This window comes from Engraulis encrasicolus, chromosome 14, assembly GCF_034702125.1.
Source record: "Engraulis encrasicolus isolate BLACKSEA-1 chromosome 14, IST_EnEncr_1.0, whole genome shotgun sequence".
Classification (NCBI taxonomy): Eukaryota; Metazoa; Chordata; class Actinopteri; order Clupeiformes; family Engraulidae; genus Engraulis; species Engraulis encrasicolus.
This window is the reverse complement of record NC_085870.1, coordinates 35,208,814-35,223,926: the sequence shown is the minus strand read 5'-3', so window position 1 is coordinate 35,223,926 and position 15,113 is coordinate 35,208,814. Positions and strand designations below refer to the sequence as shown.

Sequence of the window (15,113 nt, the reverse complement as noted above, 5' to 3'; positions counted from 1 at the left end):
AGTGAACGGGGGAGCAGGAGAGAGGTTTTGAAAGGCTTCCAGAGTCAACTTTAACCAACATGTGTCCCTCATCACCCCTCACACTGTGATTCCACTTCGTCACTTTTTCCACTGACAGCGGGGTGGGGAAGGGGAGCGATCTGGAACACAGATGTACATATAATATATGGAAGACCCCATGATTTTGTGACGGCTGTTAGTGGTCTATTTGGTTGACAGCTGTTTCCCATCTCCGTCTCCTTTGTGCTGCTCTACTAACAGCCATGTCTTCCCTTGTGCTGTACTGTAGTGATTCATGTCAGAATTACTGGTACAAGGCGTTCACAGATTTAGTCAGTGTTTCAAATCGTTCAGGTGTGCAACATACAGTAGTATATCGTTCATTGTGTAACTTTTCTTTAAGTGTTATACAGTATTTTTATGCCCTTATTTGATAGGACACTGTGAGATGGTGACAGTAAGCGAGAGGGACAGGATCTGGAATTGACATCAGTCCAGAATTGAACCCGGGGTCCCCTGACGTAACAGTCAATGCCCTAGTTGTTTGAGCCATGGCTGGGGCTGTGTTTTCCTTTTTTCACAAATATTTACCACCGCCACCACCACCACAGTCAAAAGTGGTCATTCCAGCTTTACATTTTAGAAATCTGTCTGCATGTGTAGGAATGGTCAAAATGCCATTCTGCACCATCTTTAACTCTCTGGCCTTACCAAGAAAAAGGACACACAAACACCATTCCGAATTTCTCGTTTTCCCCTTGCTATGACACAATATAACTCACAAACAACCATGACAGTGGTTGCAATGATTTGGTGTGTGACGTGAGATTGATAGGAGATAGATGGTAGAAAAGGGAGATGGGAGAAATCCTACAATACAATACGCCCTGAAGAAGGCCATATGGATCCAAAACGCGTTGGCATTCTATAAATATGATTAATGTATAAATGAATACAGAATAGAAATTGCAATCTTGAGCGCCTCATACTATATCCTATCTTGCAGAAATCCTACAACTTTGATCTTTCAGCTGACGGCCGGGTCTCTGTAACCAGGCAGGGTGACAACTGAAAGGACCCCCCCCCCCCCCCCCCAATACATACAATGTATTGAAGACTGACACACACATACACACTCACACATACACACACACACACTCACACACACACACACACAACACACACACACACACACACACACACACACACACACACACACACACACACACACACACACACACACACACACACACTCACACACACACACACACACACACACACACACACACACACACACACACACACACACACACACACACACACACACACACACACACACACACCCTCCCCCACTGTATAATGTAATGAGGACCCACATCTGGGCCTCCTCTCTCCCTGTGCCCAGGACAACTGACCCCTCTATCTCCCCCCTATCAGCTGTATCTGTAATCACAGCAAGCGTTAGACAGTTTCCATGCTGTGCTGCACTGTTTAATTACAGGAAATCCGCCCTTGCAACAACATCATGAGAACTCAGCTGGCAAGAAAAGTGAAAATAACACGATCCCTTTGAGAAATAAATTAAGGTTTTAAGAAGTGTTGATTTTACCTGAGGGTGAAGTTGTTCTTTCTGAAGCATGTCTGCATCATGTTCTTTTCTGCATATTTATATAAACCTGTTGTGCTGACACAAGATATGCTACTTTCCAGCGCTAGCTTTATTTTGTATGTTTTTCCCCTCATAGCATTAGCTGGCCTAGATTGATGTGTAGATATAAAAGAAAGCCTACACTCCACCCTGCTTGATTGTGTGTGTGTGTGTGTGTGTGTGTGTGTGTGTGTGTGTGTGTGTGTGTGCGCGTGCGCGTGTGTGCGCGTGCGTGCATGCGTGTATGCGTGTGTGGAGACTGCGTGTGTATAGTGTGTATATACTGTAGTGTGTGTGTGTATGTTGTTTCCAGTGGTGAAAGTAACTTTCACGTCTTACCGTTGTGTGAGTTTTGTATGCACGTTTTGACCTTCATATTGGTGTTGACGTGTTTCTTTCCTGTGTCTTTTTCCCTTGCCCCAGGCTACCGAGCAGACGGTGAGAGCAGCCTGACCCCCACTCACCTGCTGTACCAGACGCCCCCCCACCAGACGGGCAGCAGCAGCGGAGGCCTGGGGGGCCTGAGCCTCTGCCTGGGGGGGTCTGGGCCTCCCGTCTCCCCCACGCGCTCCTTCAGCATGGAGTCCAACGGCTCCTCCTCCTCCTCCTCCTCCTGTCACCATGGCAACCCACCGCATCCGTTGCCGAGGAGAGCTACGGTGGGTGACTCGCGTGTCACATCCATCCTGCCTCACTGATCACTTCCTCTGCTTTTGTCTTTGCCTCTGTCTTTGCCTGGTCTGACCTCTACCCATCTGTTCGGTCTGTCTGTCTGCCTGTCTGTCTGTCTGTCTGCCTCTCTCTCTCCCTCTCTCTCTCTCTCTCTCTCTCTCTCTCTCTCTCTCTCTCTCTCTCTCTGCCCCAGCCTGTTCTCTCTGTTCGGTCTGTCTGCCTGTCTGTCTGTCTGCCTCTCTCTCTGTCTGTCTGCCTCTCTCTCTCTCTCTCTCTCTCTCTCTCTCTCTCTCTCTCTCTCTCTCTCTCTCTCTCTCTGCCCCAGCCTGTTCTGCCTGTTCTGTCTGTCTGCCTGTCTGTCTGTCTGCCTCTCTCTCTGTCTGTCTGCCTCTCTCTCTCTCTCTCTCTCTCTCTCTCTCTCTCTCTCTCTCTCTCTCTCTCTCTCTCTCTCTCTCTCTCTCTCTGCCCCAGCCTGTTCTGCGTCTGCCTATGCTGTCTCTGTCTTTGCCTGGTGTTGCTGACTCTGCCTCTGCCTCTGCCTGTTATACAGTATCTCTGTCTCTACAGCTGACTCTCTATTTGTAGTATTTCTATCTGCATTTGCTTCTTACTCTGCCTTTTCTGCCTCTGCCTCGGGACATGCCTCTCTGAATGTATTTATTAAAGACAAAGTTAAGTCAATGTTTTGAAGTGAAGTACTGTAAGTAGATGTGAACAAAAAGTGTGTGCAAAATATGAGAAATACTAAGGTTTGGTGTGAAGGAAAGAAAAAAATGTGAAAAAGAGGTGAGAGAGGAGGAGAAGGCGGTGGGCACCGGTCGGCTATTATTTTAAAGCCCCTGAAGAAGTCGAGGCAATCATTTGCCGCATGCCCCCTTCACACAAGCAAGTAGAGAGCCACGTTGCACCTAGCCAGGCCGTGCCCTCCTAGTGACACAACAGCTTCAGCGTTGCTACCAGTCAGGTCAAGAGCAATGCAAGTACTCTCTGAGTTCCCGCAAATACAGGAACTCCTCCCACTTTGTTGGGAAGCAAACAATCATTAGCAAACCAAGGGAGGCCGTTTTGGAAATGCCGTTTGGGAAATGCTAATTGTTATGCTCTTGGTCAGACCAATTCTCGAAGAGATTTGAAAGTCGATGATAATCAGGCTACGTTACACCTGTACTGCTGTACCAGTGAGACTGGTACCTCTCTGGCTGTACTGCACCTGTACTTTTGCACCTGTACTCTGTTATCCCAGCAAGTGGGAGCAAGCAAGCCCCACAGGTCCGTAACAGCGTGTACATCGTGTGTTGAGTCATTTAGGAAAGCAAAACGCCCAGTCTATTATTGGCATGTGTAGATAAGACATTTACTGTAGACTCAATTTCATTGTCATTACACATGACACTTGTCCACCAAACATGTGATATAGTGTCTCTACATGAAAGACCTACACTTACGACCTCTACTTGTACGCACATACTCTAGGTGGGGACGTAGGTGGGGTCCTGGCTCTTTTTTGTGTTGCTGTCAAAATGACTAAAAACACACACCCAGTCACCCAGTCACCCACACAGTGGCAGGTGTGGTTAGGACGGTTGGGTAACTGTCGTGACTTCCGTGGGAGGGGATTCCTGTTGATGTGGTTCATATCGACCTCCAACAGTCAAACTGTACGTGGTTACAGTTGCACTCTCAGCATAGTAGTTTCAGCTGTGACACAAGTACAGTAGCAGCAAATCATTCGCGTGTCAGTTCGAGGGAAGCGAAACACTGGACTACAGTTCTAGACTCTGTTATGATACATGAAAGCAAAGACACTAGAGAGAAGTCAGCTCACTTACGTCAAGAGTGTAGTACAGCATGGTTGCAAGCGGAGTCCCTTTCTTCTTCTACTGTCAGTACTGGCAGCATGGTAAAGTGCAATGCCAATACCGCTAGGGCTGGAGTGTTGAACAGGTCATAGGACACCGTGAATTTTTTGTCAGATGTCCTTAATTATCCCCTGCAATGAACGCTGACTGACAGTTGTAGTTAATTTGGCCACAATCTGAACATTGACAACCAGACATCCTTTTTCAACCGGGGCCAGAACTGGCAGCAGCCGCCCGCACCTAGAGTACAATGCAATTCAAATTCTGGACATCCGGACTGATTGGAGTTTCCGGAGTCACATTTTTTTATCCATCATGGCATCACACTCACTGCCCATTTGCACCGTGTCCTCAGGCTACACCGCCGTGCTACACCCCCTGTGCTACAATCCCCCCGTGCTACACCCCCGTACTACACCGTGGCCAATGCATTTTTCAGCCAGCAAGCATTCTTCTCCAATCTACTTTCTTTGCATGTATGACATGTGAAAGCCACCTGCTAAGTGAGGAGTACCTCTTCTGATAATGGGATGAAGATGATAATGCTGTGTGTGTGTGTGTGTGTGTGTGTGTGTGTGTGTGTGTGTGTGTGTGTGTGTGTGTGTGTGTGTGTGTGTGTGTGTGTGTGTGTGTGTGTGTGTGTGTGTGTGTGTGTGTGTGTGTGTGTGTGTGTGTGCGTGCCTGTGTGCGTGCCTGTGTGCGTGCCTGTGTGCGTGCGTGCCTGTGTACGTGCATACGTGTGTGTATTTTGCAGGCTAAGTCAAAGCTGCGGCGAGTGAAGGCTGTATATGACTGCGTAGCTGACCACCATGACGAGCTGACGTTCAATGAGGGAGAGGTGCTGGTGGTGCTCGGAGAAGAGGACTCTGATTGGTGGGTAGGTATCAAAAGTCAAAGCCCCTTGGTGGGCTGAACTGGGCTGAAAAAGCAGGCCAAGCATTTTTAGACAAGACCAGTACAACAGGCTTTGAGATAGACAATGAAGCGTTTGACAAAAATGTGCTCATCAAATATGAGATATTTGAACCCTAACAGCCAAAATGCTTTTTAATATTTATTAATATCTATCTCAAAGAGGGCTCCTGTAGCGGCACAAGGACTGATACCAATGAGGGAAGGGCCAGGCCAAAATCACCAGCAGTCCAGCTGGCAAATGCCAAATGCATGCCAATCCATGGCCAATCCAGCCATACCGTTCAGTAAATAAGCCTGATTTTAACCATAGATCCCTCATGTAATTTGCACAGCATTATTTGAAGAGCTCTTTTCCAAAATGAGATATAACCATTTTATAGAATGTTGGGAAAGTGACATTTTTAAATTGCGCATTCCATTGAATTGCATTGCAAAATGCATTTTATAGAGGTTTAAAAAGTATGTTCTCAAAACATTTGAATGGCAAGAATTTATACATAGATGATAGGACTCCTTAACAGTCCATTCCAATATTAAAATGCAAAAAGTAAAAAATGGTGGTTATAGCGTTTGGAAAAGAGCTCTTCATATGTGCTCATGCAAGAAGCAAAGTACAACCAAAACTGCTGGAAAAGAGCTGGAGGAGGAGAAAACAGGGGGAGAGAGAGAGAGAGAGAGAGAGAGAGAGAGAGAGAGAGAGAGAGAGAGAGACAGAGAGAGAGAGAGAGAGAGAGAGAGAGAGAGAGAGAGAGAGTAATGTGAGAGAAGATAGGGAGGTCAGAGCTGACCTTGCCGTGTCCTCTGGGCCGTTCACCTCCGATACTGTTACTGCCTCACCCTTGCCGCCTGACGGTCTGTTTGTCTGAACACGGAGGGCACTCTGAGTTCTGATTTTGGGAGGACACGGACACGTACACACAGATACACGCACACACACACACGCACACACACTCACACATGTACACACACACACACACACACACACACACACACACACACACACACACACACACACACACACACACACACACACACACACACACACACACACACACACACACACACACACACACAGATACCGTAGGTGGGGCACAGCTTCTCTCTCTTGTCAAGATCTTTCTTTCCCCTGGCTCACATGCACACATTTCCTGTTTTTGTAGTGTCTCATTTTACACATTCCAATGCCACACTGCAAATATGCATCCACTATTTGTCACATCCAAACCCTCCTCTACTCCCTGTCACACATCTAGCATTAGTTTCTGGTGACATTCCTCTGTTTTCACACTCAGATATACATGGGTTCTAAATGTTTGTTTTCTCCTGACTGCGTGAAACTAGCTGCGCATAACTCAACCTCTGATTGTTGGAAACCTCTGATGGTCAAAAAATTAGCTCACGTGGTTGGCTGCTAGTGTCTTGCCCCTCCTCACAACACCGTGTTGATGAACAAAAAAAAACATCTATACTGATACACAAATGTTAGTGTGTGCAATCTTCCATTCTCTCTCTCTCTCTCTCTCTCTCTCTCTCTCTCTCTCTCTCTCTCTCTCTCTCTCTCTCTCTCTCTCTCTCTCTCTCTCTTCCTCTAGTTTTTATATTTCTCCCTTGCTGTCCTCACCTCACTCTTCAGTGTCAGAAGAGGCAGCAGCTGCCACTCTGAGGGGGAGGGTGATGTGGTGAGCAGCAGTGTAGTGGTGCTCCTCACCAGTCTGGCAATCTGTCAGTACGTCAGTCAGTCAGTCAGTTTGCCAGTCGACAGTGTTCTTCCGAATGAGACGTGTGTACTGTACTGCCCTTCAAAGTGCAGTAACTACGCCAACAGTGAAAGTGAGAAAAATGCCTTCAAAGCCTTGGCAGTAGGTTGGATATAGCAGTTACTGCAACTTTGACATAACAATATTTCATTTTTATGACTTATTTTGACCATATGGCTATTTATTCACAAAATAAAATATTGTTAATGAAGACCTTTTTCCAGTCTTAACTCAATTTTGCCAAAATATGTAGTTACTGCACTTCGCCTTTGTAGGGCAGTGCAGTGGAGGTCTTACTCAGGGCCTTAACGAGACATTTTCAAAGTCTATTTTCATCAATCACTGTCTTGAGGATATATGAGGTCGGCATACACAGACAAAAATTATCATTGTTGATCATCGGTCGATTTTCATCATAGATAAATTTATCATTTCTTAAAAATCTAAATACAGAGGACATGATGTCTGTGTCCTCAATGGTAGTTATGGCCATGGTCTTACTCATTGCACTCCTGTCCTGACCTTTCCCTTACTGCCTTGTAAAGAGTTTCTCCATCCAATGGCAAAAGGAGGTGCTTATCTTTGAACAGAAGTATTAATAACTAAGGACACATGAATAGCATGATGACACATGAGGAGATTACAAAGTAGTAATCGCTCAAGATAATGGAAAAAAAGGAGGCGCACACAAGACTTGTGTGAAAAAGTGTATTGAAGCCGAAATTAAACAAGACAAGTCTACAGTCAACTGGAGAAACAGACGATTCGGAGCTAGTCCATTCTCAATGTCTCCAGTAGTAGATTTTCACACAAGTCTTGTGTGCGCCTCCTTTTTTCCATTATCTTGAGTGATTACTACTTTTTGGGAGTGCACGCACCAAGCAATACACGAGTATTAAGTTCAAGGCGCAGACGCCGACCTTTATTGGTCTTTTGTCATTCACTGAGATTGCAAAGTACAAATCAATGAATCATACTGTAAATGACCAAATGCAAGTTAACCATTACACTTAACACAGGGCTATTAGTAAGTGATACAGGATGAATACAGTTAAATCAAAGACACATAAGCCTAAATAAATTCATTTTTCGGTGAGCGAGAGAGAGAGAAAGGGAGACGCACACACCCTGTATGTGTGTGGGAGCAAATGACTCCCTGAGCAATTCCTTATCATATCCTTAAATACTGGTGAAGTGACCAAATGGCCTCCTGTCCTTGCCAGGGCAGGGGACACAATAAAAATCACACTAGAGTGGTCATCGGGGGTGAGCCTCTAAACCAATGCCTGCTATGCCAAGATAACTGAATTACAGTTTAATCAACCCAATCAGTCTTCCATGATAGGGTTTTCCTGCCTCTTGCCCTGGGCGGTTGCTGGCTGCCTTACCTGCCTGTCTCATGTCTTTCACTCGGGGCCACTGAGTGCAGCGTTTGGTCTTGGATATCTATAGTGCATGCCATGCTACTGATGTACGCTGATGTGAGGGGCAGCCGTGGTCTAGCGGTTAAAGAGGTGGGTTTTAGATAAGAGGAGTACAGAATCGAATCCCACCCTTACCACTCACCACCACACCCCATGGCTGAGGTGCCCTTGAGCAAGGCACTTAACCCCACACTGCTCCAGGGACTGTAACCAATACCCTGTACTTAAAATAAGTGTAAGTCACTTTGGATAAAAGAAAAGCATCAGCTAAGTGTAATGTAATGTAATATCAAAGAAGACAGACCCCAGATGTTGTGTATTGTCATTTCAGAGAGCCAAACGTGTGGTGTAGTGTGGAGGCAATACTTACGTACTGTGCTCCTGCTTGCCTCTCGCCCTGGCAGCCTTCCTGCCTGTCTTGTGTCTCTCACTGGTGCATCTCATCATACCTGTCAGTGTTGCTCAAAGATTGTCAGACACTGAAACTGAAAACCTTACCTGTACATAGTTTGCTTGGCCACGATACTGCCATGGATGTCAAACAAGACAGACCCTACATGTTGTGCAACTATCATTTCAGAGGCTAACCTTCTCAAAAAAACAAGGACAAAGTCACAGTCCACTGACAAAGAGGTTCCTACTAAACTCTGCCTATGTTTAATCTTCCTCCAATAGATACAGTACGTCACATCAGATCGTCAGTGTTTCTCAAATATTTTCTAAGCCTTATTTAAGGGCTTTTTGCCATTGTTGTGGATAGGACAGTAAAGATCATAGGAAGATAGTAGAGCAATAGTTGGGGTAGGCTGGGGAAATTACCTAGGCTGGACCAGGGGTGTCGTTCAGGGGGGTTAGGTTTGACCAGGTTAGGAGTCACTAGGGCCCCATGTACAGGTATATAGGGGGCCCATACAGTCACACAGTTATTAAGATGTATGGCCGGGGGGTCCATTGGAGCTGATTGTAGCCTACATAGGGCCCAAAATTTGCTGCTACGTCCCTGGGCTGGACTCAAACCTGTTTCCCCATGGGCATGGAAGCCCAAAATAAACAGGTCACGAAACATTCGGGAAAATGTGTACATTTCCACAAGGGATGTGTGCTCTAAAAATGAGATTTGAAAATGATTTTCCAGGTTTCAGAAGCCTGCTGTTCAGACTGATGATATTTCTTCTATGGTCATTGACTTTTCAGAAAGTGTTTCTACTAATCTCAAGGAAGAACAGAAAAGGCCTATGTTGAGCAGAAGTATGTCTTCTGAAGGTCCAAGCAGAGCACAGCAAAATACTGCAATTACGTGTTCATCAACTTTGAGGGACTGTGAAGATGTGGGAGCATCTAGAGCAAACCTAAGCATTTTCCTGCAGACTTCACCTATTCATGTTCCAGCATGCTAACTGTAAGCCTTCCATATTGTACAGCTCTTACACTATGGCCTTCAGAACTTTGCAGAAAAACAATGGCTGAACAACACCCCCTAAGGAACAGCCATTTCCTTAGACATCCTATTTTTTTTTTTTTTTTAAACTTTATTTTTATTGACGTTCCACTTCAAATAAAAAAAAAAACATTTACATACATGTTTATTCTTCATACAATGGGTAGCTTAATATACTTAATCTATGTACATGTATATATTCAGATATATTAAAGTAAAATAAAACAGATTTTTTAAGCAAAAATAAGTTAACAAAAAAAAAAAAAAAAATACAAGAACATTAAGGAAGGGCCTATTTAACAATGGGGTGTTTAGTGACTATGGTATGAAGTATAAAAATTACATTGCGTTCACATTTCTGTATAATGTATCCATTTCACCCAGTTTCTTTCATACAACTCTTCTTTCAGTTTCAATTTGTATGTCATCTTTTCCATCCCTTGAATTTCTTTAATTATAGAAACCCATTGCCCTTTACTTGGTGTGTCCGGTTTCCACCAGTTTTTTGTAATGGACTTTTTGCTTGCAATGAGGAGTATTTTAACCAAATATTGGTCTTCAAAAGATACAGATTCTTCCAAGTGCCCAAGATAAAGAATCTTGCAAGTAAAAGGGACATTGTAACCCAAAACCCCACACAAGACCTCATGTACTTGACACCAAAATGGTTTCTAGTGTCTTGCAACTCCAAAAAAATGTGTGTGTGATGTGGTGCCATTTCTCCGCATTTTCTCCAGCATTGTAGTTGCTGCGAGGTCTGTTTGCTTGTTATTTGGGGGAGTGATAAAAAAAGCGGATCTGATTTTTCCAAGCAAATTCCCTCCATTTATGTGATTGTGTTGTGGTTTGATGATTTTTCCACATATCAAACCAGGTCTCATCTAGAATTTCCTCCTCCAATTCTTTTTCCCATTTAGATTTGACATATATTGTGGAGTGCTTCCCACTTCCCAATATACATAGATATAGTTTTGAGATTGCTTTGGGGGTAAATCGCTGGTAAGATGTTACAAACATGTTAATGAGGGGATGCACCTCATCTTTTTTAATCTCTTTTTAGGTAGTAGTCCCTCACTTGCAGATACCTAAATAGGTCTGCATTTGCTAAACCAAATACGTCTTTCATTTCTTGAAAGCTAACCATATTCCCCTCCTTTGTAATGGTACACATTGCAGTTATACCTTTGTCTACCCAGTATTTGTACGTTTGTGTCAATGGATCCTGGAGTAAATTTCTTGTCATGTGCAATCCATTTTAAAAGACCTAGCCATCATCAAATTTTAAGCGTTTTACAAACAGAGTGCCATGTATCTAAAGTAAACAATGATATTGGATCCATCTCTTGCCTAACTTGAGGGGGAGCGCCCTCCTCACCAATAAACGTTTGAATAGGGCATGTGTAACTATTGTTTCTATATCTTTCCAATGAGCAACAAAGTTAGTACAGCACAAATTCAATATGGACGGATTTGAGCTGCAGTAAAAATACTCTCTTAAGTTTGGAAGTGCCAGTCCCCCCCTGAACTTGGGTAATTGAAGAGTGGTAAAGCGCACTCTAGGTCTTTTGCCCTCCCAAATAAATCTAGATATTAATTTGTCCCACTTAGTAAACTGTGTTTGTGGAATTTGTATTGGAAGTGATTGATATAGGTATAATAGCCTGGGTTGGATATTCATCTTAACTACATTGATCCTGTCGGTTAGGTCCATAGGGTAAGTGGACCAACGTTCCATATCTGACCTTATCATATTATTGACCTCATCATAGTTATTTTTATATAAATCAGAGGGATTTTTAGTAATATTTACTCCAAGATACTTGATCGAGTTGGCTTCCCAATTTAGTTTATGTTCTTTGAGTTCAGGTGAGGGAGTGGTGTGAAACAGAAGGGTCTGTGTCTTTGACATATTAAGTCTGTACCCAGAGCAGTCACCAAATCTTTCCAGGATCTGTAACAGCCTACCAAAGTGACTGACAGGATCTTTCAAATATATCAAAACGTCATCAGCAAAGAGACTAATCACATATTTTTTATGATTAATTTTCACTCCACTCAATAGTATGTCTTCCCTAATCATTTGGGCTAAGGGTTCTATGTAAATGGCGAATAGGGTGGGGCTTAAACAGCAGCCCTGTCTAGTCCCTCTCTCCAGTGTAAATTTACTTGACAGGGAGCCATTAATTTTTATTCTAGCTGAGGGTTCATTGTAAATAGCTTTGATACATTGTATGCTTTTCTTTTTAAATCCAAATTTCTCCAAGGTCATATACAGGAAGTCCCAGATTACTAAGTCAAAGGCTTTCATAGCATCCAAGCTAATCAATGCTAATGGTGATTTATATTTGTTAATTCTATTTATTATAAGCAGTGTTCTTCTAATATTGTCTTGGGTTTGGCGCCCCCTAACAAAGCCTGTTTGGTCTTCATCTATTATGTCTGGTACAAAGGTTTGTAACCTTTGTGCTAATATGGAGGTATATAATTTATAGTCAATATTAAGAATTGATATTGGCCTATAATTCTCACATAATTCTGTATTCTTTTGAGCTTTAGGGAGCACAGTAATAATTGCTTCCTTCCATGATGGAGGTATACAATTTTCTTGTAAAATCCAATTGAATGTAGTGAGAAGAACAGGGGATAAGACTTTTTTAAATTTCTTATACCACTCGGCGGGAAAACCATCACTACCTGGTGACTTTGATGTCTTTAGGTGTCCTATTGCATTTGTAATTTCATCAGTAGTTATCTCTGAGACTAGCGTTCTATTTTGACTCTCACCTATAGATGGTAGATCCAGTTTGTCCAAAAAGGCTTTTATTTCTTTTTCCATTAATAGCTCTTTTTCTGTGAATAGAGATCCACATAATAATTCCTGAATACTTTTTCAATCTCTTTTGATTCATATTTAAGCTGATTTGAAATGGGGTCTTTTTATCTGTGAATCACTCTTTCTGCTTGCTGCTTGCGCAGCTTTCTTGCCAGTAATTTAGCTGCTTTTGGGCCTACTTCGTAGTATGACTGTTTCAAATATCGTGCTTTTGCCTGTACTTCTTGCTGTAAGAGTTTCACCTATTTTATTTCTGGTTTCTTTCAGCTTTTGTTGGTTTTCATCGTTTGGTTGTAATTTGTGGCTTATTTCTGTCGTCTTCAGTTCTGTAAGAAGGTACTGGTAATATGCCATTCTTGCTTTCTTAAGGCTACTAGTGATTGCAATCAGCTTTCCTCGTAGCACTGCCTTAAGGGCATCCCAAAGCATTATTGGATCTGTTTTTCCCATTGTCATTATCTTGAAGGTAATTTTCTATTTCTGTTTGGATTTGATTGATTATGGCCTCATTATTTAATATTCCTATATTAAGTCGCCACAAAGTGTCTCTTCTTCTAACTTGTAAGCAAATGGTTAAGTATAATGCACTGTGGTCAGATACATCAGTCACACCTATTTCACATTTTTTTACTCTATCTCTGTCTTCTTTTTGCATGAAAAAGTAGTCTATTCTGGAGTAAAACAGAATGCGTGGCAGAGTAGTGACTATAATCCTTCTCTAATGGGTGTAATTCCCTCCAGACATCAAAGAAACCCATTTCCTCTATTGTATTATTGATCAGCTTTGAGATGTGTGTTTTGCTTCTTTTCTTACTTGTTGTGTCAAGACCATAGTTAAGAATTGCATTGTAGTCCCCTCCAGCGATGCATATTCCTTCAGTTTCTAATGCTATAGTATCAAACAAAGATTTAAAGCATTCCCTATCTGCTTCTGGTGGTGCATATACATTTACCAGTGTTACTGTGGTCTGTTCAATTCTCCCCTTAACTATAATATACCGCCCCTCCTTATCCTTTATTTCCTTAATGCATTCAAATGTGAGTGAGTTTGATATCAAGATTGCTACGCCCCTCTGGCGTGTATTAGAATAAGAATTATAATATGTTTGTCTAAATCCAAACCTTTTCAGTTTCTCATGTTCAATTTTTGACAAGTGGGTTTCCTGTAGAAAACATATTTGAAGCCTTTCTTTTTTCAGTTTTTCTCATTACCTTAGCTCGTTTGACTGGGTTTCCTAGACCATTTACATTTAAGGATATGAACCTCAATTCTTCAGGTGTTGTGTTCATCATAGAAAATTACACTATTCTTTCTTATACATCCCCTTAGGCCAACAGTTGAACAAACATGAACATTGTATGAACATTTACAAAACAAATAAAGAAAATATTGCTTATTAAATGCTAATGGTGACTTCCAAGAAAAGATGTCGACATCTCTTATTATAAGCCGACACCTCTTTTGTGTTGGGGGAAAAAACCTGTCACAGGGAAAGGGCCCCCGTCCAGCATTGAGAGTCCATCCACTAGGGAGCGACTTACTCATACTAGTGAAGATATTAATTATCTTCCCCAAGCAAACAGTCCAAAAAGAGAAGAAGAAAAAAACCTCAACCCATTATATTTATTTTACCCTTTAGTTAAACCCCATAATAAACTATGAATCATTACCCTTTTGATCTTATTTCCAATCATCGTTATTCAGTCCCTCTGCGTGCATCTTCTCCCTCACTGGTGTTGTGCTGAAACTCTTGAAGTTTTTTTCTTGCACGCTTGCTTGCGTCCGCTGCACTTCTGCCTTCAACTCGACGCCAGGAGGAGAGGGCTGTAGATCTTAGACGCTCTAGTAGGGAGTTGCCTGTTGGTTCCTTCGGTGTGGAGTCGATCTCTATGCCTCTCCGACGTAGCTCATCCGCCGCCTCGTGCGCGCTGTTGTAGGTTTTCTTTCCACTGGCCCAGTGTATGTGCATCTTCGTGTACGGCGTCTGGAAACGAATGCCCTGGGCTTTGAGAGCTGCTTTCACGTGCACGTAATCCTTGCGCTGCTGCAGTAGGCCTACACCAGCACTGTAATCATGATCGAAGTACACTCGACAGTCTCCTATGTTAATGTCCTTCTTTCCCCAAGCTTTGGACAAAACAAGCTCCTTCGTGCTGAACTGTAGGAAATTGACGATCACTGAGCGCGGAGCTTTATCTGGTTTCGGTTTTACGGTCAGTGCTCTGTGCGCTCTTTGTATTTGGAGATCAGAAAGTGAAAGTTCAGAACTTAGCCACTCGTTCAGAAATTCAATCATTTGTCCTGCTTTCTCTGTATCCTCTGGAATGCCGTATATTCTCAGGTTATTTCGTCTCGACCTTGACTCCAAGTCATCCAATTTCTCAGCCATTCGCCGTTGTTCTCGCAGTAATTCTAAGAATACAGCATTAGCCTCTTCAGACCACGCTTCCACCTCTTCTGTTCTAGCATGATTGGCGTTGATCCTCTCGCCTTGCTCTTGTATTTCAGTGGAGACGGTCGCAAATTGTTGGTCAATGTCGGCTCTCAGCTCAGATACCTCACGTTT

At 43.0% G+C, this 15,113-nt stretch overlaps 1 protein-coding gene across 1 annotated transcript in view; it reads left to right on the top strand.

The window, feature by feature from the left end:
• The window catches only part of unm_sa1614 (un-named sa1614), a 106,990-nt gene that overhangs the window by 90,147 nt on the left and 1,730 nt on the right, over positions 1-15,113 (top strand). Inside the window, exons 26-27 of the mRNA XM_063215557.1 lie at positions 2,072-2,307; positions 4,934-5,056. Of these exons, the coding sequence (XP_063071627.1) occupies positions 2,072-2,307; positions 4,934-5,056 (359 nt within the window). The remainder of the gene's footprint in view (positions 1-2,071; positions 2,308-4,933; positions 5,057-15,113) is intronic.